The following is a 24,886-nucleotide window of genomic DNA, read 5'->3' as shown; positions in this document are numbered from 1 at the left end:
ACTGATACCGTGGTGTGGAGTTATTAGGCATACACGTGTCTTACGAAACAGCTGCTTCAGGAGCAAAAGGAACAAGATTTTCCTTTCATCTACTTTGCAAATTATTAAAATAATGCGCAAAAGAAAATCAAGTGGCTCTAAGACAAAGTGATCGACACTATCTTATATAAATTATCTTTTTACTCGGTCTGAGCTCACCTTACATCGACAACCGTTCCATTCGTCCCCTGTAGCTGCAAAACAGGTCGCATAGAACAAATAAACAATATAGGTTAACTTACAAATCACAGTTATAAAGAATATTAAAAAGAAGAAGAAAATGTAAAGTGCCGCCTTGTGCTTAGCACCACGCCATGAAGGCGTAGCTATAGGGGGTGTGGGGGTAACACCTCACTTTCTTGACCGGTCGTGACTAGGGATGATGTGATCAGCATCACGCCCCTGACCGCTAATACCCCAGGGTTTCCCCCTGGTACCTAAGTCATTCGATGCTGGGTGGTCGCCGGGGCCGCTTCCAACGTTAGAAACGTTTCGAGATTTGAACCGACCGGGGATCGAACCCGGGACCTTTAGCTTGGTAGAATAAAGAATATTAACCAGGAGGAATTCAAATAACTCATTCATCCCTCGCCCCCACAAACACAAAGGTGAAGGGGCTGACCCCAAAAGTTAAGGTGTTAATATCTCGGGTTTCCCGTTGTGCACAAACGAAATTTTTGCGTGCACATTCGTGCACAAACGATGCACTAACGTTTGGCACCATTTTAGTGAAAATCGGAGAAGGTGGGGGGGGGGGCTGACCCCAAAAGTTAAGGTGTTAATATCTCGGATTTCCCCTTGTGCACAAACGAAATTTTTGAATGCACATTCGTGCACAAACGATGCACTAACGTTTGGCACCATTTTGGTGCAAATCGGAGAAGGTGGGGGGGCTGACCCCTTAAGTTAAGGTGTTAATATCTCGGATTTCCCCTTGTGCAGAAACGAAATTTTTGCGTGCACATTCGTGCACAAACGATGCACTAACGTTTGGCACCATTTTAGTGAAAATCAGAGACGGTGGGGGGGCTGGCATTTAGACAGCCCCGACAAATTAACTTGCTAATTTTGGTGTTTTCCGTTTGTGCACAAACGAAATTTTTGCGTGCACATTCGTGCACAAACGATGCACTAACGTTTGGGACCATTTTGGTGCAAATCGGAGAAGGTGGGGGGGGGGGGGCTGTCTAAATATATGTGATTAACTGACACAGATTAAATGAAAAACAGGGGTGCCAAACAAAAAAAATATCACAGACTATAAAATATCTACCACCAAAACGTGTTTTAAACACTTGTAAAAAAACATGTTTAAAACAAATTGTTTTAAACGTTTAAAACAAATTGTTTTAAACGTTTAAAACATTTGTAAATAAACAAAGCCGTGTGTTTTAAACATGCCAACCCTGGCTTCAAGACCGCTACCGTTGCAGAGAGGCGGAAAATAGAAGGTGGGATTGCTTATTAAGGTAGTCACTGCTGGATGAATTGCTAAACCAGAAGGTGAACAAAAATATAAATATTCATTGAATGGAAAATCAATTTACTTCCCACCTCTGGTTTTACAGTTTTATTTATCTTCGATACGTAAAGTATCGAAAATTTGGCAATGTTAACTCTCTAGGGGTGCGTTCCAAAAGTCTTAACGAAACGAACGAATCGAACGAAAAGAACTGGCCTCGTGAACCTGGTGAAAGTAGTTATTGTGAAGACTTATGGAACGACATCGACAGTGTTTTTTTTTTGGTTGGAATATTTACAAATGGCGGACAACAGAAAAGCTGCTATATTAGCAGCAATAAAATGTGCTGCAGATGTTATTCTTAATAACAATGAAGTACAGAATGAAAAAGAATCTGCAGCTGCATTAAAGTGTGCGTTTAAAATAAAAGACAGGAAAACGAAGAGACGACGTATAGAGAATTATGTAGAGGTAACTGTTCCCTTGTACAACGGTGACGATTTTCAGTCTCACTTTCGCATGTCACGAGAAACTTTTCAATTTCTGATTGAACTCCTAGCACCGAAAGTGATAAATATGTTTGGACGACCAAGGAGAGCTGTAGAAAAAATTTGCCTCTCATCACTGTGGGTTTTGGCAAACCAGGAGTGTTTCAGGTGAGAACAAATCTCCCCCTTTTTTTAAAGTAGATGTCGAAGTTCTATATATTTTATTTTAGTTTCTGATTTAGTTCCCTGGTAGCATAGAACACGTAATCAAATTAGATATATGTGACTAGGTGATATTAGGGTAAATATGCGATAACGCCCGGACACCTTAATTTCACCACTGGTACTTACCTATTTTGCCTTGCGGAACATTCTTTAAGGTGAAGTTATGCCTTTTTCCATAAAATACTGTCAACCTTTCATATTACGATTGATTATTTGTGTTACTTGTTCCGCTCCTGTAATAGACAATATGGTGTGCACTCGTAATGGATCATCGCGCATCATGACGTGCCAGCTTGTGTTTTGTCGATTTTCAGTGTGCAAGCAGTGTTTCAAACCTTCATGACTGAAAATTACGTACTATTTCGATTTTTTTTTCATGTTTACCTCCGCAAACCATGCACGTTAGCCCCAAAAACCATCCACGGGTAGCCCCACAAACCATTTATTTATTGAGAAAATTTCACACAAGGTTAGGTTAGACCTGTTAGGTTAGGTTCCATTAGCACTCATTTCACCCCTAAATTCATCAAAAAGAGAAAGCGCGGCGAACATAGTTAAAAATAGAAATTTTCGTAAAAAGAAGGCACGTTTGGAAATACTGCAGAGATCGCGTGACTTTCAACACTCTCGCCATCTGCACGCACGCAATGGAAACAACGGCATAATGTGGCAGGCAATGCCAATTTCTTACGTAAAAAGTGATTAATTCTTGTTCAGCAGCATTAAAGTACGAAGTTTTTACTTTCCGTGAAAGAAAATACCTCCAAGAACGTCCAGAATGCTAAAGAAACTCATTTCAGTAAGTACTTTCTCCTGTAAATTTGAAGAAATCCGTCTGGGCGATATCGCATATTTACCGATATTAGAAATATACAACCACAAGTATATGTTAGGACTGATATACATTTATGCTCACAAGAAAATTTGAAAGAAAAGAGCACAAACCGAATGCATGTCACATTTAGATAGATGCAAAAATGAACTTTTTGATTAATATATATATTAGCGTTCCCACAAGATAAAATAAAGAGTAAAAAAGACAATAAAAACATTTCATCCCTACATTTCTTGATTTTTGCTTGTGTTTTTCCTGTCACCAACAACCTTTTCCTTGCATTTTAAGTTTCATCAACATTCACGAAACTGTACTTTTGCAACCATTGACATTTGTGATAGATATTTTCCAGTTTATATTATCCAACAAGAGGAATGCTCTTTGCAGATTCATCGTAATTTATACACATTACAGGACAGTAATGTAGAGTATCTGTGTCAAATGTATGCTACCAGTTTCATTTTAGAAATTACACACCTATCAGTTCTGAAATTTCCAATTTCAATCAAAAGTATTGTTGGAACATGCTATTTTTGTTGTTACCATCATTTGAAGAAAAAAAAATCTCACAATGACACAGATTTTAAAAGCATGGTCTAAATTTCAACTTCCCAAAACAATTATGAAACCAGTTAAACAGAACCTGAAAGAATTAAAAATAGGGAGAGAGACCCTACATGTTTAAGGACATTTGAGTGTGAATGTACTCCATAAAAATCTAAAGAAATCTACATAAATGCAACAGAAAACTGGTGCATTTTAATTTCCGAGTGACTATTTTCACCAGATTTTAACTTGCATGTGCATGATCTACAACCTCGCCTGGCCTGCTGCACAATGTGTGTATTCTATAGTTTTTGATATGTGTGAAGCTTACGGCAATGTGCATTTATTTTCGTGCAGGAGACAAGGACTGTTGCTACTAATACGTCACATGACATAAGTATGAAAGGGTATGATGTTCCTAAACCCAGATAGTTCTTAAATTATATTTTTGCTAGGTTAGGCAGGTCAGGTTTAGGGCCATTAGCATTAGAATTACTTAGGTATATACTTTCCAACACCTGATAAGCACTTTCTGCTATTCTCACTACCTGATGACAGTAGAAGTTACACACATTTTTAAGCAGTAACTTCAGCAACACTGCCAATGAATATAAGAAAATAAGATTGTATGATTAAAGTAATTATTTTCCTGTGAAATCACAGCCAACTTGCTTTTCAATAAATTTCCCTTTCTTTTGAAGTCATTAACTACAAATGAAACAATAATAGTTATTATTCAGACTTTTGGAACATCGACCGTTTTGTTTGGAATATTTACAAATGGAGGACAGTGGACGGGCTGCTATATTAGCGGCAATAAAATGTGCTACAGATGTCAGTGTTAATAAAATTGAACTATGAAAATGAAAAATCGGCAGCTGCATTGAAGTTTGCTTGTAAAATAAAACACTCAAATCTACACCATGATGTATACTTGTACCACTATCACAAATATTATGCGAGCTGTTCATCATGGATTTCAATGAACTATTAAATACATTTTTTTTAATCTTAACAATTTTCATCTTGAATACTTGTGCAAATGATACTACTACAAAAAGGGAAAAAAGAAACTTCAATTCTTGCTCAAAGAACTAGCATGCTGCATAATTTCCCTTTTCTTTTCAATTACATTACAATTTCCACACTTATACATCACACACATTTCACTCATACTCTTCATCCTAACTATGCTTTCTGGAGTTTGCAGAGGCTTTTGGTCTGTGCTTTTTGTTCACACATGTTTTACTTTGTTTCTGCAACTAGCCGATGATTTTATGTTAAGGAGCTTTTGCACCAAATGGATATGCTCTAGATGTACTGTATCTGAAAATCAAACCAGGTAATCATACCTTTTGCATTAGAATGAGGTGATATGCCACATATGGCATCTCATTGTTTTGCTTCCAAATGAACTGTGCTACATGCAGCATATCACTTTAGTGTGAGAACTCACTTAGGGCTGCCAGCCCACTACCTCTGTTGTATTTAGGTGCCTTTCATTTTCAAAATAACAACATTATGTACCAATCAGTGGTCTGATCTTTGAATTTGTATTTTTTTTTCCAGATCTGTTGCCGACAGGTTTGACTTATCAAAATCATCATTGCACCGGTATTTGACACTATTTTGCCGGTTGTTAGTCCAGATAGCTGAGAACTTTATTTCCTGGCCAAGAGGAGAGGAGCTAGTCAAGACAGAAGCCGAATTCAGACGCGTGAATCAGTTTCCTGGAGTGGTTGGTGCAATTGATGCCTCATACATACCAATTAAGGCACCAAGTGTTCAACCAGAGCAATACGTCAACAGGAAAGGTTTCCCTGCTTTGATATTGCAAGCTGTGTGCAAAAAGAATATGGCATTCACAGATTGTTTCTGTTCTATTCCAGGCTCTGTGCATGATGCACGAGTTTACCGAATGTCTGATTTGCATGTTAAAATGATGGACAATAACTTTTTATCTGAAGAAATGCATATTGTGGGGGATGCTGCATATCCCCTGTCCATGAAATTGCTCCCACCATATAAGGACAATGGCCATCTGACTCCTCGACAAAGGAACTATAACAAGAAACATGCAAAGGTTAGAGTGGTCATTGAAAGAGCTTTTGCTTTGCTGAAGGGCAGGTTTCGCCGGCTGAAGTATTTTGATGCTAATATCAAGGATATTCCACTGTATGTTCTTACATCATGTGTTCTGCATAATTTTTGTATACTTTACCGAGATACATTTGAGGAGTATGATCATTCACCTTGTGATGATGATGAGCAAACATTGATCTTTGCCAATGTTTCAGACTCAGGAGCCACAAAACGCGATTACATTAGCAATATCCTTTCACTCCAGTAAGATGATGTTGATGTTTCTCACATGTGTAATTCTATAAATGCACCTGCAAGTGTGACAGTCTTATGTGCTAAATTTAGAGTATAGTGTATTTTGTCAATGTACATGTAAATAATATTAGTTATATTGTGGAAAGTATGTGCTTTTTTTTTGTTTTTTTAAAATTCCAATAGGGAAAATTCTTATATTCCATTAAAATGAGTTATGTGGTACTCTTCTAGAACATTCAACGTGTAGTGCACATCATGTAGGTATTGGTCATGGTGGAAGGACTGAACAGGTAGATGCAAGTGCATCTCCTCTTAGCTTTTGGTCACTCAGGTGACGTAAGAAGTGTGATGTGTGGCAAGACAGAAAAAACTATGAAATCTAATTTATATACTGTGCATTAATTTTAAGTGAAAACTAAAGAAAACTTATACATCATAAAAATCATTTAAACTATTTTGAAATTTATTGCCATCTTTAACCAGTTAGCAAAAGGAATTAGTTTGGTACTTTATAAATATCATGATAATTATAAAAGTAGGAAATTATAATTTCTTTATATATATTTAATAATAATAATGCATTTTCAATTATTTAGTATTTTTATATTTACATTTAATAACATTATAAATATGTATATCATAAAAGGTAGCGATTGCTGTTACAACTGTTTCAAGCATTCCCATTGGCTGTGGTGGTTAGGTTAGGCTAGTTGGGTTTGGTTCGGTTCTTAGGAGAGAACCATCATAAAAATGTGTGTGTGTAGATCTTCCTCCTCCCCACCAGTATTCAATGATAATGGAAGCGTCACACTAAAATTGTTCGCGACAACCAATCATAATGCACAGCTCTTCATGGATGTATCCGATTAAAATCTTGAGCAATGGCATGCGAACTTCTTTCCCTAGACGTCACTTTGATCTTGATGCATTACCGATGCGCTAAACAAATTTTAAGGTATTTTTGTAACACCTCGAAAAGGAGCAAATTGGTACAAGGATTCAGTCATAACTTTTTATTGGTTCAAGATACATTTAAAAAAAAAAAACTTCACCATTGCATTTCTCATGAAATTCTAGCATGATTTGATATATCATATCACCCCCTTCCCATTTAAAATTCTAAAGTTGAATTCAAGATGGCGGACATAAAGATAGCCGCCGACTGTGCGGGTGGCGGCAATGTGGTTCCCCCTTGGCCTGGCAACGATTGGTCATCACCATTTCCATGTTGCGAGCTGCAGTGGCCTTGTACCGAGGGTGTTAAGTGACTTTTTGAGCCACCCTGTATATGCAGATCTACCTGCTAATTTCAGACACCAGTTTTACAGTATTAATGAATAGGCTATGTATCCCACAATTTTTATTTCTAATTTTTGAGAACTTTATGCACAGATAGGCTAAAGGGGACTGGACGTACAGTTTAAAGTGTTATCTGTGCCACATTCAATGTGCCTCCACAGGATATAAAACCAGACATCCTTAGATTACAAGGTGACAATATTACAACCAAGCCAATGCTGAGGCGTTGAGCATGCAATTTCGTATGGAACTCATTTGCATTGTTTTACATGCAAAATGATTTTCAGCCTTGCACATGTGTAATCCAAATAATTTGATTACATTCATCTACTCATCATCTTGGTTGAAAATAACCTGAAATATAGAATAGCATAGTCAACAATAATAGTCGTGCGAGATTGACCCCCCCCCCCCTTTCCATATAATTTGAAACTATGGTCCGCTGTTGTAATTTTAATACCTTTGCCTTTCAAATCTGATAAGATGGTTACAAAAGCATGCCTGTGGTTTTATCTGTGAGTACTTAACCTGGAATCTATTGCACCTAAAGAAAACTTTGGTAAAATCATAAGCCCCAAAGGAATTGCACCCCCTTCCTCTGTGTGTGTGTAGTCCTGCCCTAGAAAACCAGACAATTCCACCATTTTAGTTCTTTCCTTCCCTGCCTATGTTCTTTAGCTTGTACGGTAGGAGGAAATCGCCGCTATTACAGAAACAATTACAATGCTCAAAAATTGCTATATTTTATGCTCCCTTGTGGCAGATTAACTAGGTAAGCGTAAAAATCAAGAGACAATACACAATGAAATTGCTTTCCCAGATAAGGATATGGTCATTGGTGGTGTCAGGATTATTCATCAAGGGGGAGCAATGTTCGAAACAATCATGAAACCTGCGTGTGTGTGTTAAATCCAATACATCAAATAATTAATTACCAACCACCTTTTATAGGCACCTAGGGAAGTGGGCCAAGTAAACTGAAGATTACGGCAGCCCATTGGCATATATATTGTCTCTTACACTCAAGAGAAATTGGTAATAGAGTGTAAACATAAGTTGCAGTCATGTTTAACTATGTGGTGAAATATGAATCTAATGGAAAATCTGGCAAAACCAAGGCTGGTTTTGTAGCTCTGTTCTCTGTGCAATCGCATGGTATGCCAGATTCCCAGGTGAACTTTCAATTTTCACTGAAATATCTACATGGCATGTATAACACAATTTCTGCCAAAAAAAAAAAAAACACTGTTAAATGACAGTATATTATGCAGGGTTCTTGAAAATGCAAAAGGACACAATTATTACTATTATCAATAGCTTAAAAGATTTATGTGATAGCAAAACTTGTGAATATCTAGATAACAGAGGAAGCTAACCACAAAAAAATACACGTCAATGCTTTAGGAGTTCTAAGCTGATGGAATGTTTCAGATTTTGGAACATCACAATTGCTCTACAAAGGAAGAGAAAACTTACACTTATGCATCCCCCCCCCCCCTTGTCTGCATTACATTTTTGCAATTCCCCCCAACACACAAGAAATAAATTTTTCATTTACATTCACTACAGCAATGACCATCTCTTGATGATATCCATAGTAAAAGTTCATAAAATTGCCGTGCACAATTTGGTTTGTATTAACATGTTTTAAGATTCACATTGTTGACAGCAAGGAACTGTGTTAGCAAAAAAAAAAAAACAATCACACACTTACAAACTGGACACTGGCAATCATGGCTGCATTCCTGTACAAGTGGCTGATGGTGTCTGCATGGTATAACTTTTTTTTCTCTTCTGGCATACTAGAACTTCTCTGCTTGCTTCCGTGGTGAAGCTGGTACAAATACACCTTTAGCATTGTAACAAGTTAATGTCAAAATTGATGGTGCCCAAAAAGCACCACCATAAAATAAAGTATTTTATGTTCTGAGAGTTGGTTTCCAAAAGAGACATGTCGCCTTTTGTACCAGCCTGAAACATAATAGGCATACTTCTGCATGTGTTGCAAATAGTAAAGGTATTTAATTGTCTTGAAATGTCTAATAGTTTGATATGAAAACTTCATGACATCAATATTTACATTTTATATTAGGGGGGACAATTATGTTAAAAGTCAGTTTCAAGTTACTTTGTATGGTCTGATATGCTAATCAGAACTGTATGTAGTTTTAGAATGGAATCTGAACCAATACGTAATGTGTCTCCAATGGGATCAAACCTAGTATTGCTTGATTGTAATAGCATATTGGTTACGTGCGTATTCCTCACTATCTATAAACAAAAATATGTCAAAAGTATTAACTTTCGTTTACTTACATAAGTGAGTATATATTCGTTGTAAACTAAGTTTCGGAAGCTTTACTGCTTCCTTCTTCAGGTGGTTGTATTTTAGGCTCGGAACATTGCAATACAGCAGCATTAACACTATGCCGTCCAGTTCGCATGCATATGTGAATTCTTAACGAAGCAATGGCCAATATCCATGTCAAATCATTTAGCTATTTGCAAAATAAGACATTACAAACCTCAACACTCAAAATAGAAATTGCAAATAAAATAAGTTAGTTGGCTGCAATTGGTAAAAAAAAAAAAAAAAAAAAAAAGGACAGCATTTACCCCAATGAAGCTGGCTTTTATCAGGAAAAAACAAGTTCACTTCAAAACACAATCTTATTTTGCAACTAGTCTGAATTGGGACCATCAAAAATGAATGTACAAGGTGGGAAGATAACAGAAAACAGATGGTTGTTACATTTATTGAAGCATGTAGCAAGATAATAGCTGTAATGAAGAATATGTAGAAAATGTTACGGACATTTTTTACAGTGGCGTAGCATGGACATTTCGGGTGGGAATGCCAAGTCCGAAGGAAGGGTCGGCCCTTTCTTGCTTAATAATTTACTTATGATATTAGTCGCCACAGGTATTGTTTGTCTAAAGTCGGCTGGGTTTTCAATAAAACATCATGGATGTTTTAGTTAGAAAATTAGATGCCTCACTATGGCACAAATGTTTTGAACTCTGGTGCTTTATACCTCTTTTTATACCTTTCTGCATGACACAAGTCATTAAAAAACCTACCTGAATCACAAGCACCTCTGAACAACAGTAGACATTGTTGTGGATGATCCAACTACTGATTGATTTGGTTTATTTCACAATACTTCAATTTTCTACCACTTTTGGTTAATCGCGAATATGAATATGAGTGATGATATTGATGAAGGGACACACTCAAAGTACACCTGTGCTAACGTCGGGATTCTAATCAGGGACCTCTGTCGTCTTGGCACGCTGTGCAAAACACTCTGACATGGAAGTGGGTGGATGATCCAACTATCGTACACTCCACTGACGTAACAGTGCTGATTAGTAATTCAGACCACTGTTTATTGCATCTTGGAATGGTGATAAACATTTTAAAATAATTTTGTCCAGAGAGTTTTCAAATGAATGCTAAACATTTCCACTGACACAATATTAAGCAGTTAGATACTAACGATATAATAATAATAAGAAGAAGAATAGTTTTGCATGTTACGTGGTAGAGCAGCCACAGGCTGAACTTCTACCACGAGGACTTCACCAAAGTTATTTGACAAAAACTGTGTTGATCTTTTAGTTTTTAATGCACATCGCCGTTCGTGCAATAAATTATACAATGCAGTGGCAATTAAGAAGTGGTATATTTGAGTTTGGTAAAGTTACGTCAGTCAATATTGCTTATTGTAACATCATGCGAAGAACCGGGTAGGAATTGTACCGCTGTCTGCTTCAGAAGGCAGGAAAGTTCACATGAACCAATCACGGTAGACCTCTTCTGCTTCGTACGCTGGCGTACGAGAGAAGATTTACGCACGTTCTGTAGAGATACAAGCTTTCCCTCCAGAAGGCCAGCAAGGAATATAGGGTCCTTTACGCCAAACCAGCTCGGCGTCCGGCCAGGAAAGGCATTGAAAAAATGCTAGAACAAGTGTTGTTAGTGGAGCGTTGCAAGCGGATCGCGAAAAATAGCTATTATAATGCCATGAAGGTCAAACATATATGAAATTAGTCAAGTTTTACTTTATATTTACAGCTTTTACAGATTTTTGAAATTTTAAATCTGGGAACGCCGGGCGTAAAGGGCATACTATAACGCTACGCCACTGATTTTTTATAAGTAACAACATTGGTCAAAATGAACAGATATAGTAACTCTAGATAGAAGGCAAAATCTTGTCCTCAAATTGCGTGAAATTACTTACTTTTACATCTAAGTCAAAGAAAAAGTGTCTAAAGACACTCAATTCTTTGAGAAAATAACTAAAGCATATTGTAAAAATTCGACTACTTCCATTGTGAATATAGGAAGAACCCAAAGTATGTTTCCCGAAATTTATATTCTTTCACATTATAAAATATGTCCAAAGTTCTACATCTACAAACCTGTCAAGAGCACGGGCACAAATGTATTCAGAATTCCTGATGTAACAAAACATCCTCAGTTTTGATGAACAATTCTCTCAACAATGAGGGTGCTGGTCCAGTGGCCAAGTGCATTAAGTAGTTTACATTTTATCTTGCCACCAAAATTCCTGGATTCAAATTTCTGTGGGCATGGGTGGTCTTTGTGAGTGACTCCTCCATCAATCATCAAATCATTTTTCCTCCAATTGAAGTGATTAGTCAAAAAGGGACATATGACACAAATACAAATTAACAATGAGAAGAAAAAGATAATTTTCCAACAAATCCATAAGATAAACTGCCTAAAATGTGTGTCAGGAAACAAATACTCTCCTGATGTTGCACTCAACGATAGTTCTAAAAATCTGTAAAGCTACATAAAAAGAATAAAATGGTCAAAAATGTTATATTCTACTTTATCCATAATGCATACAATATTTTACATTTTTTGCACTAGTTGCTCAAACAGAGACAAAAAGTTCTTCTGAACATTCAATTGTTCCTCATGTCTCTTATTGCAGTCTTCCCTAAATGACTTGAACCAGGAAGGTTCATCATCTTCCTCACCAACACTTCGCCTCTTAACTCTCCTTTTCGGAGTATTTTTTTGTACCTCATCTCCACATTCACTAGTTTGTGGAGAATCGGATGCAGGTTCCGCACTCTGAACACATTCTTTGTGGACCTGAAACCCCGATGACGATGATGCAGATGAGACCGGGCTAACTGCAGGATCACCTGCAAACATCTCATCAAGTTCCACAAAGAATGCACAAGATTTCTTGGCAGCACCGGACACCTTGTTATTGTCTTTAGCCTTCTTGTAGCTGTTCACCATAGATTTCACTTTATTTTCGCACTGCAACGGCTTGACACAATAGCCAAAAGCATTCATGCTCTGGCAAATTATGCCCCACACCTTTTTTTTTGTAAAATATGGTGAGTTAATTTTCGATTTATTATCTTGGTACAAAGACAAGAGGAGCCTGGTTGCATTGTCGTTCCAATAGAACGTCCCTTCTCTTCCCTCGGTAGCTGGTTTTTTATGCACCTCTGAACTTCCTCCTGCAATGGCAGCACCATCAGATTCTTGCGTGCCAACGATTACACCTGCAAATATAAATTAATATATGTGATAGTCAGTTTTGTAATTGACAACCAAATTACGTATGTTCATAATTAAGTTAAAATTGGCTTACATGCAAGTTCCATTTTTACATCATCTGTTTAATTTTTGCTGGAACATAAATTCTAAGAGAAACTGTGTAGCGGACAAAAATTACATGGTGGATTACTCTAAACCCAGGAGCTTGCCCCTGAACAAGCTTTACTGTTTCAGACACCTTAGAAACAGCTTCTAAAAACATCCAAAAAATAAAATGTGAGAGAGAGATGCAATTTTGTAGTGTAGCAAGGTGGCCTGTAGCTAGAATTGATCTCCAGGGGGTGGGGGTTTCACAGGTTGTGGGGGAGTGGAGGTTGCATTGTAAACCAACTACATTTTCAAAAATTTAAGGGTATCAAATGAAGGTAAATTACGCATATGTGTGTGTCTTTGGGGGGTGTCACAAAGTTAATAAAATTTAGAAATATCATGCAAATACTAGTTTTTTTTCTTCTAAAATATCTCTTGAAGTGTTACTTCACTGCTACTGACATCATTCATTACTACACACTCCACACTACTTTTGATGATACAGATATTTACATATCATGCAAGGAATAATGCACAATATTCAATAATGGTGCCTACTGTACAGTCACGGACACTTCTGGGTTGTAACAACGACATACACTTTTAATGGAATCATTACAACTCAGAACTGTCCGTGACTGTACAAGAGCTATAAAACTTTGGCTGATGCAGATGTGGAATGAATGTGGATGATGACGTCAAAGTCGCAGATTTCTGTCTAAATGGAAGACTGTTACAGGGGCAGGGAAGGTACCGATAAAGAAGTTCCCATGTGAAAGAACTTTCTTTTAAGTCTACAGCATCTCTAATTTGCATATAACAGCATTTAAAAGATTGGCCTATGGTGCTCTCTAGCTGACTTTTGGAGTTTCACGAGTGACCTGCACATTTTTATGAGATGACATAAACAACATTATTAGAGAGACCATTGTTATGAAAATAGTGTTGTCAGAGTGAGTGCAGAGCTCCAACGCAACCGATTATGTTATATATATACTATATTTTTATTTACATTTGTGCATTATTTAGTCAGCAGGTCTATCCTGTTTCTAGTGAGTTTTCGTACCTATAAGTTCTTGTCGTGAATAGCAAATTCGAAAAGTGTCACAGTGATTTTATATCATATCAGATTTATGGAGATCAGATGAAACTACCTCAGAGGAGTATGCGCTTTTTGTTACTGGTGAGATTTGTTGGCTTTGACAATGTATACTACGCTGTTTTAAACAAAATTACAGTTTTAATTTCCGTGAAACATCTCAAATTAGTTTATTTTCTAATTTTTCACATTCTGCATTGCCGAGGATTCGTGAAGGTGGGATTTGGCTTTTTTCACGCAAATAATCTCAATTTTCGACATATCGAGTAATTCTCGTTTGTTAGTTTTCGCTACACGCAATATGGCAGAGAAATGTTGACTAGTGTTGTCGATGATCAGTGGTTATGCAGTGTTGCAACTTTCTTCATCGAAAAATACCTACTTTCGTGTTGCTGATTTTGTATATATTTTTTTTTCAGGTTCAAAATCACCACAAACCATGCACGGCAAGGTTAGGTTATTCAAACAGTTAAATCAACCTCAGAAAAATTCAAGATAATTCTGCAACATTTACACAGTTACAAAACCGCATGGTTAGAAACACTGCGTGGAGTACGTCATCAAACGCACGCAAGATTTGGTTCACGTAGTAGAAGGACATAGACGCAACAGCTTTTGTGCATCGGAGACATATTAATCTTGAAAAATACATGATGAACCGGGCAAATAAATTAAACGATGGGTAAAAACACTTCAACCTTTGAAAAGTCTACGGAAAGTCAGTTCGGTAAGTACTTTCTCCTGTAAATTTGATGAAATAAGTTTCTCAGAGATGAAAACTTTGCCGAAACAAACTTGTAATGAATAAGAAGGATTATAATAAACAGATCATTCAAAGTACAAAAAATAAATTTAAAAATGAAAATACGGTGAAACATGGCTGAGCGCGACCAATCACAGGTTAACACTTGTCACATTTGGTTCATACGCAAGATGAACTAATGTAATAGCTGCTGTGTTCTGTGAATTTATTCTTCAAGTTGTGAGCAAAATATTTTCACTCCTCACTGCAAATCATGCAAAATAGTTTACCTAATATCAAGGGGGCTGACAGCATTGGAGGCACCTGCCTGGTAGCAAGCCAATAAATTATTGTTATGCACCTGGTAGCAAGCCAATAAATTATTATGTTCTGCACTATTTTTTTTCACAAACACACACACTTCGTTTCAATTTTATACTATTTCCCCATACTCCTCACAACACCCACACAACTACTACAGTGCAGGAAGCTTCAAAATTGTTCATAGGCTAATTTTCATTTGGATAGAATTTATGACACCAAGCAAGAAAGGAATAAATAATTAATATTACTACCTTGGTGGTGCCATCGTCTGAATTTCCCTCTTGGCCCAAATTCAGGTTCTGTAAGTGTACAACAACGTGACACTTCCTTACTTCATGTAATGATGTCCATGAACAGTTAGGAAAGGTATGTTTGAACCATATTAATTTTCGACCTTTCAATGCATATCACAGTCATCTTAATAAGAAACACCAAGATTTGGTTAGCAAAGGAAGTAAAAAGTATGAAAATATTATATAAGTTACAGATTTTTACTAGTTCAAAATAGTATTACAACAAGAGTCTCTTTTACGTACAACTGTTAGCAAAAAATGCAGACTCAATCGGGACTCGAACCCTGGTCTCTGGCATTCCGTGCCATTGCTCTACCACTGAGCTACAAAAGTCTCTTTTGTATTGCAGAAATACTGCATTGCCAATCTAAATCGTAACACAAACTAGCAGAATACCTGAAACCACAGGTAGTGACCTGGCATATTACTTAGCTACTGCGTAAATAGATATTAGAAAGTAACATGATTCAATAATAGAGAATGTGAATTATTTAAATTCCCCCTTGTAGGCAAAGTTTTCCAAATTGTTTGGCATAATAAAAGTGTGCATCACACATCCATGAGAAAATAACAACAAATAAGATAGTCTCTGAATATTGCATGCAATATGAATGTTTACTGTTGCTTTCAGGTTGTAGAGAAACAATATATAGTTTCAAGTCGTACTATTAACACATCATAAAGTCACTGCTGATCGTAATTTCATGTTTTGTTAAGTTACGAATGTAAGGTTCAATGCTGTCAGAATTTCCACTGTTTTCCATTATTTAAAAAGTGGTGAACGTGTTCCAGGATATAAGGAATTGGATGAACACCAGTCACATGGCTACTGCCACAGTCACAAATAGAATTTTCTCCCCTCCAATTACATAGTGGGAACTGGATAATTTCAAAGTTTGGATGTATATTTCCAGATATTTGTTTTATCTTAAGACACGATCGGTTAAATTGGTTAATGGTGTTAAAATGAAATTGTGATTGTAATTTTACGTTGGTCGGTTAGGAGCATTAATACTAGAATTTCCAATATTTTTCTTTGGATTTGTTGCATGTACACAACGATATTTGGTTGAAAATACAGTGAAACTGCCACATAATATGAGGATTGGACAAACGATGGTCACAGTACGGAGCTAAATACTTAAGTTATTTTTGGTTTCTGCATCTTTAAAGGAAAAATGGCATGTTAAAGCTGTCCCTTATAGGACTAAGTTCCTTTTGTTTTATTGCGATTTCATCATGCTACGAATGCAATTTTTACATGGTTTAATTTCGATGTACGTCTGTTAAGACATATTGCGGAGTTTTAGCGATTACTTAAGGTTTTGTTCAATATATGCTTTCGTGGTTAGGTTAGGCAGGTTAGGTTTTGTTCCCTTAGCATTGAAATAAAGTCCCTAAATGCATTCTACTAAGGTTCCGATTTGCTTCTACATTCATTCCCACGCTTCTACGATATTTACTGTCGCTTGTCGAAGGAGAATATCTTGTCCATGTGAAGTGCGTAAGGTAGTTTTCATGTATTTTTTTTTCAACATAAACAAAAAATACGTAAGTACGAATATTGAAATGAAAAGAAGTAGGGAATTTCAGCTGTTTGTCCGATACGAGAAATTTACCATAACTTTTTTCAGAGTCCAAACAGTGCTCATTACTTTAAGGAAGGTTCAAATTTCGTGTAACAATGATTTACAAAATTCTACGATAATTAGTCTTTGTGCTAGAAGAAATCATAGAACAATCGGAACCGTTACCCTGGCTTTCACAAAGAAGCACGTTTTACCACCCAGCATGTGAGCACATGTTTCAATTCTTTGCACTGGCCCAACACCACATTCCTACCTTCATAATTCCTATAAGAAATGATTTATATTGTATGTTTAATACAAGCTGTTACAAAAATCCTTAACAACTTTCATCATTTATTAACTTGGAACACTTGTGCGAATTTCACTTGCACGTTAGCACATTTCGCGCATGCTTTGCCCTGGCCCAACACCTACATGTATGTCCACATTACTACCTGCATAATTCTGGAAGCAATGTTGTTTAAGTGTATTTAACACAACCTACATAATTTTTCAAGCAATGCTGTTTATTGTGTGTTTAACACAATCTGTTGGCAATTTTGCTACGACCTTTTGAAAAAAAGAATGAAAAAGAAAACATTCCTGCTCTAGTTTTGTTCTGAACGTTTAGCCAAAAAAAAAAAAAAAATCTGCTGTGTTATTACTAATTGATTTTCCTATAAAAATCTGCAATACTTACTCAAAGAACAAGCATGCTGCATAATCTCCTCTTGCTCTCCAATTATATTACAATTCCCACACTTGAACATCACGCACGTTTCGCTTACGCTCATCCTAAAAGCACAGTCACAGCATAATAGAAATAGAAAACGAGTACGTCTTCCCGCGTTTCTGCAACTAGCAGACGATTTTAACGCAACTAACTTGCCTCAGAGCTCGTGCATTTGGTGAATCTCGTTCTTTCACGAAACGCACGGAATGCGACTTTTGGGACAGCATAATGAAACTCACGAGACGCACGGAAGCACTTATGGAACGCCCAGTTACCATAACTCGTTTAACGCGTTAAACTCGTGCGACTTTCGGAACGGGCCCTAGGTTGTGAAGTACGGTTAGGCCTAATCGTTGTATGCTTCAGGAAGATAAAACTATGAGTGCAGTGTAAGCATTATTCCTGTTTGTAGTATAATGAAATTGCATTGCTGTTTATAAAAGGGTTTTGTCTGTTTTGAGAACATGTTGCATAATTTCTACACTTTAACTTAAGAAGTTTAAGTCAATACGATGAGAAGCATAAAAGATTATCATAATTGGTGCAGACTTTGTTTAGACAAAAGCAAATTAAAAGTGAATATTTTTAAGGATGCTGGCTTACAAATGGGAATTCAAATAAAAATAGAGAATTGTCTCTCGCTTCCTGTAAGTAAAGAAAAAAACGGGTTAACACTTTACTATATCTGAGACAGATTTCTTCAAATTTACAGGAGAAAGTACTTATGCAAATCATTTTCTGTAGCGTTGTTGATGTTCGGGAATGTAGTTTTGATCCATTTTAATGCGAATGCAGGTGGTTTTCTACGTAAATCTATTTCCGACGCGCTATTGCTGCTGCCCCATTTGCTTTCTGCATGAGAGCACAATGTTCCATGTGTTTGATGATGTAAACACCGTAGTCAGTGTTTCAACCCACGCCGTCTTTTCACTATAATATGATGTGCTGTTGTCCGTATATGTTAAATTGAATGGAGTGCTAATGGAACCTAACCCAACAGGCCTAACCTAACCTAGTAGGCATACCTCGTCCCCATGGTGGTTCGAGGGGCTATCGTGAATTTTTGGGGTAACGTCAATGGTTTTTGGGGCTAAACGTGGAAGGTTTTTGGGGCTAACGTCAATGGTTTAATAATTACTCTTTATGTAGAGAATTGGGTAATAGTTCGTTATATCGGAGACACATGTCTTCATTTTTATAGAAGAAACTACGGGGTAACATTATCATATGAGGGAAACTGATTCCTTCAAATTTACAGGAGAAAGTACTTACGGAAATCATTTTCTTTAGAGTTGTGGAAGTTCCTGAATGTAGATTTGATCCATTTTAATGTGAATGCGTGTTGTTTTCTGCGAAAATCTCTGTCCGATACGCTGTTTCTGCTCCCGTCATTTGCTTTCTGCACGAGAGTGCAATGTTCCGTGTGTTAAGATGATGCAACCCCGTAGCCAGTGTTTTAGCCTCGCCGTGTTTTCACTAGAACATGACGTGTCTAGTATTTTTAATTTTTTCTTTACCAAGCTTGCCTAACCTAACTTAACCTTACAGAAAATGGTTTTTGGGGCTAACGTGAATGGTTTTTTGGGCTAACGTCAATGGTTTGTGAGGCTAATGTCAAGGGTTTGCGACGTATTAGCATAATTTCAAATCCAGGCACGAAATTAGATATTTTCCGGTGAACGAGGTTGCAACACTGCATAAATCGACAAAACACACTCAGAACGCCCCCTAAACCAGTACGCTATCACGGCCATAATGTGTTACAGATTCAAAACAACAAGTATGAGTAAGTACTCGTAAATATAAGAAATAGACATTGATATGCATTATTTCACTTTAGGAAATGTTCCACATTCGAAAATAACACGTTAGCAATGTAGGAGAAGTCCGAAATATATGATTCGTAGGTGTTTCCCTCATACGATAATAGTTCCAACTACGGTAAATATCCGATATCGCCCGAATGGTTTTCTTCAAATTTACAAGGGGAACTACTTATTGAAATCATTTTCTGTAGCATTGTCAAAGTTCTTGGAGGTATTTTCGGCACTAATCTGATATACCCCGGACAGATGGTATAATTTAACAATAACTAACTAACTAACTCTCTAGCCTTCTTAAACCCGAAGGTTCATGGCTGCAGCAACACAGGACTTCCATCTTTCCCTATCTTGAGCAAGTTCTATATACTCTTTTCCATCCCTACCGATTTCCCTAAGGTCCATAATTTAACAATACAGGGAATTTCTCCAATTTGTTTGAAATTTCGGATATTTACTAATTTGAGTCTCCTAATCACGAATCTGCACTTAAAATTTGGCGCTCACGTATAGAAATTCCTGAATTATGGCTAGCCCCACTGACCATTGGCACTAGCCCCACAAACCATTGGCACGTGGTTAGGTTAGGAAACATAGTTAAATTTTAGGGGCGTATTAATATCAGGAATATATATATATATTTCGTTCTTTAAGTATTCGACATGGAAAATCTTGCGATAAATAATGAGCAATTGTGCATTGTCAGTTGTGATGACTGACCCTCTTATTTTGCAAGTTTGACACGTGAGCGCCAAATTTTAACTTCAGATTCGTGATTAGGAGCCCTAATTTAGTGAGTATGCCGAATTTCAAACAAAATGGAGAAATTCCCGGTATTGTAAAATCGCTCCCTTTTGTGTGATGTGGGAATGTTTCATAGCAGAAATTCAACCATTGAGGCATAGCCCCACGAACCATTTCCGGTAAGGTTAGGTTAGGTAGGGTCACGTATAGGTTACAATAGTTAAAAATTGATTTCGAAAAAATATGCGTAGCCCCACACACCATTCTCGCATAGCCCCACAAACCATTGACACATAGCCCCATGAACCAACCATTGACACATAGATAGCCCCACAAACCATTTGCGGAAACGTACGTTCTTCAGTTACAAAAGCACTTTATTTTTGAAAAATTGAAATTACCTTGATCAAAAAAAACGTGAATACATGTTAAAGAATGTTCCGCGAAGCAAATAGGTGAGTACAAATGTCAAAAATTGACAAAACGAAGACGATATAGGTGTCTGGGAAATATCAGATTTTTACCATGTTTTCTTTCGCGGAGACTAAAAACTTTACCTTAGAATGCTGCAGAACAAGAAATAATCACTTGTTACGTAAGGAACTTGCATTTTCTGTAACATTATGCCGTTGTTTCTATTGTGTACGTGCAGATGGCGTGAGCGTCGAAAGGCACGCAGTCTCGCAAGTGTTTCCAAACGTGCCTATTTTTTAAAGAGATTTTTTAACTATGCTTACCTAACCTAACCTTACCTTGCCGGAAATGGTTCGTGGGGCTATCGTGAATGGTTTTTGAGGCTATCGTGAATGGTTTTTGGGCCTCTCCGTCAATGGTTCGTGAGGTTATTGTGAATAATTTTTGGGGCTATCAGTCAATGGTTTGTGGGGCTATCCGTCAATGGTTTGTGATGACATAATGAACACAAAAGTAGGTATTTTTCTGTTAAGAAGGTTGAAACACTGCATACCCACTCCAAATCGACAAAACAGAAGCACAACGTGCGATGATCCATGACGAGTGCACGCCATATGTCTGTTACCCAAGTAGAACAAGGATGACAAATAATGATTCATAATATGAAAAGTTGACACTATTTTATGGAAAAAGGCATCACCTCACCTTAAAGAATCTTCCGCAATGCATAATAGGTAAGTATCAATGCTAAAATTAACGAAATAAACAAGTGAGAGGTGTTTGGGCCTTATCGGATAATTACCGAAACGACTTATGGAAATGAGTTTCTCGAAGCTTTCCAACGTTCGTCGATGTATCCTGTTGGTACTAGTTTACTATTGTTCAGACAGATTTCTTCATTTTTACAGAAGAAACTACTTACCCTAATAAGTTCCTGTAGTATTGTCTAACATCGGGAAGGTGTATTCACGTTTTTTTGATGAAAGTAATGTCAATTTTCCTCATTACGAGTACTTGTTTATTTGCGTTGTCTCGCTTGCGTATGACACAGTATGGCACGTACACCTTTGTAGATAATCGCGCGCCGTGCTTGTGTTTTGTTCATGTTCATTGGGTATCCAGTGTTTCAAACCGTCTGTGTTTGCAACGAGAGTTAGAAGCATGACCTGTCCTAGATTCGTGATGAAGTTTGTACCGGGCGTGGAAGATCCAGTGGATTTTTTAATTGAACACTGGATCGTGAAGAAAGGAAAGGAATGTCCAATATGTGTCAGTGAATGTAAGCTACTCGTTAGAAGCAATAGGGTGTGGGTATATGCATGTTCAAAGAGAGTCCAGGGATGTGGGAGCCTAATATGACATGTTGTGGATGCGTGGTGAAATTCAGGTAAATTTTCCGTATTCTGGAAACTGATTTCTTCAAATTTACAAGTTTGGGGCTCATTTGGGGGCAGGTGACTCCGGCCAATTTCTAACATGCCCTTAACAGGGACTCTATAGAGAAAGCTGGGGAGCCGAAGCGGAGCGGAGGCGGTGCCACGTTAGCGGTTGGGGGTGGTAGGTCAATAACCCAGGGGCAGAGCCCGGAATTGGTGGGAAATTTCAAACGAAAATATTTTCTTAGTTTAAATTTCCCACTTATTCCAGGTGGATAGCCCCTAAAACCATTAAAAAAAAGTATATTGGATGAGCTTTGTACATGGGCATTTCTTGGGTTCCGAAGGTTGAAACACTGCATAACGATTGAAAATCGACAAAAGACAAGCACGACGCGCGATAATTTAGGAAGGTGTATGTGCCATATTGTGTCTGAGGCAAGCAGAAAGGTTACGAGAAAGAAGTACTGGTAATGTGAGAAATTGCAATTACTTTAATCAAGAGAACGTCAATACACCTTCAAGAATGTTCCACGAAGCAGATACGTAAGTATGAATGTAAAAAATTGACGAAACGAAGAAATTATAGGTGTCGGAAGGATAGTAAACTTTTACCATTTTCTTTCATCGTGGAATATATTTGACCGGGAAATCATGTATTTTTCAAGAGAAATATCTCACTGACTCACAATTCCCATTGCTTTCGCTACATAAACTGCATGCTGCATATGTTTGATGATGTAAGTCCCTGTCAGTGTTTCCAACCCCTTTTTTTTCACTATGCTTGCCTAACCTAACCTAACCTTATCGGAAATGGTTTGAGAGGCTATCCGTCAGCAACCGTGCATAATATTTTGTGGGGCTATCTGTGAATGGTTCATGGGGCTCTTTGTGAAAGGTTCGTGGGGCTATCCATGAATGGTTCATGAGGCTATCCGGGAATGGTTCGTGGTGCTATCCGTGAATGGTTCGTTGGGCTATCTGTCAGCTACCCGTGTATAATGTAAAATTTTCACACGTGACAAACACGATAGTAGCTATTTTTCGGTAAGGAAGGTTGGAAACACTGTATACCCACAATGTGAGTCAAAATGTGCCTGCCATATTGTGTGTTACAGAAACGAAGAAAGGAATAAAAAAATCACTCTGTAGCCTATGTGAAAAATTGTGTTTGTTTTCATGTAAAAAGCATAATTGCACCTTGAACTATGTTCCGCAATACAGAATTGGTAAGTACGAACCATGCAAGACACAAAATATCCGATTTTAATGTGTCTCCGATATAACGAACTTTTACTGAAAAAACTACTCTCTCTGTGTGATTTCTGTAATATACTAATTCTACTTGATAGAATTTTTTCCACTAAAAGAGGAACATGCAAATATAAAGTTTCACAAATAATTTAGAATTTTACTTTTATAGCACTTTGTAGATTCTGTGTGTGAACCAAGTTCCAATTGTACAAATTTTTCTCAAGTAATGTAAAATAGTTCAGCTGTACTTAAACTCAAGAGTTATAATAGATTTTTTTGAAATCACCATTTTTTATTTTGTGTACCAAAACTACTACTTTCATTATATTTATCGTTTTCATGTTTACAAATTTGACAATATTTGTAAGACAACTACACATGATAAAGGATACTGGTAATGGTTCCGATTGTGTTATGATTTTTTTCAAATTCTCCTAGCAGCAAAACTAATTATAGTAGAATTTTGTCAATCACTGTCCCACGAAACTTGAACCTTCATTAACGTAATGAGCACTGTTTGGATTTCGCCAAAAAGTTCTTTATGTTGAAAAACAACTTAAAAATTACCTTACATAAGCATGCGTGCTTCCCATGAACAATGTATTTTTGGCTAGACAGCACAATCGACCCTTGTGTTTTACCGTTTGAAAGTAAAAGAAAATATTCTGCGCTAATAGTATGTATTTAACACTTCGAATTGCCACTGTGCATTTCTAAATTTGAAGTTACATATCTATGAAATAATATAAAAAACACTACTACATTACTGGTTTCCTTGAACCTAATCCATGTTATAAACACACAGTATTGCCAGGTTGAACTTTGGTTTTCAACATGAATATATATATATGTGAATTTCCACTAGGATTCAACTTTTTTTAAATAATTTTTTCATGTTTTTATTCAAAGGGACTCTATAGAAAAAGGCTGGTAGCCTGAGCGGAGCAGAGGCGGTGTTGCGGTAGTGGTTGGGGGCAAAGCCCGGAATCGGGGGGCAATTAATACTACTTTTTCCCCACTTCCAATTGTTTCCTCACCTTAAATTTTACATTTCTGGAATCTTTGATTCATACCCTTTCCAACGATGTATCATACATATTTCTATTAAGAAGGGTCGATTCGACATCCTTACCATATTTTCTGTTGACAAGCGACTGTGCGTATCATAGGCTAGTGTCATAGCATGATGAAATTGCAATAAGACAAAAGGAACTTGAGCCAGAATACTTAGTAAAGTTGATGTTCCTTTCACGTTGTTCACACATCCTAATATTGTGCAATATGTATTGCAATTTTATTTGCTGAATCTATCGCTACTGTACATGCCAGTGCTTCTTACTCTCATTCTGGCACTCTTATGAATACTATGAATATTGCATAATTTTGATTGAAAAATGAATAGACAATATTTGTTGGAGGACTATAATTGCTGCACATGTGTTTACATTGCTAAATACTGTTTACATATATTAATTACCCTTAGCTAAAGCCGTTTTAACTTATTATTCTAATACATTGAATTGGAAACATTTGGAAGAGGTTTGTCTGAGCAGGTTAAGAAGACATGCTGTTCAATTCTGTGCCATACGCACCATTTCATTAATAATGGCTACTAATGGGCTTTCCATGCTCTTCATTTGTAGT

At 37.0% G+C, this 24,886-nt stretch overlaps 2 protein-coding genes across 4 annotated transcripts in view; one reads left to right on the top strand and one right to left on the bottom strand.

The window, feature by feature from the left end:
- The first annotated feature begins 1,457 nt into the window (after positions 1-1,457).
- LOC145992608 (uncharacterized) overlaps positions 1,458-24,886 on the top strand; it is a 79,012-nt gene continuing 55,583 nt past the window's right edge. The window contains exon 1 of one of the 3 annotated variants that reach the window (XM_083128963.1): positions 1,458-1,490. The gene's annotated coding sequence lies outside the window, so the exon portion shown is untranslated. Of the gene's footprint in view, positions 1,491-17,932; positions 18,024-24,886 lie in introns of those variants that run through there. The other 2 variants (XM_083128964.1, XM_083128962.1) reach the window with 2 other exon arrangements.
- LOC145992362 (uncharacterized) lies at positions 12,120-17,728 on the bottom strand. Its single transcript, XM_083128744.1, has 2 exons — positions 17,602-17,728; positions 12,120-12,790 (listed from the first exon to the last, which is right to left on the bottom strand). The coding sequence occupies exons 1-2, from the start codon at positions 17,693-17,695 to the stop codon at positions 12,120-12,122; spliced, it is 765 nt and encodes a 254-aa protein (XP_082984870.1). The 5' UTR covers positions 17,696-17,728.

Source organism: Lepisma saccharinum, chromosome 9 (assembly GCF_977018435.1).
Source record: "Lepisma saccharinum chromosome 9, izLepSacc3.1, whole genome shotgun sequence".
Lineage (NCBI taxonomy): Eukaryota > Metazoa > Arthropoda > Insecta > Zygentoma > Lepismatidae > Lepisma > Lepisma saccharinum.
The sequence above is the reverse complement of the archived record's forward strand: the minus strand, read 5'-3'. Positions and strand labels throughout refer to the sequence as shown.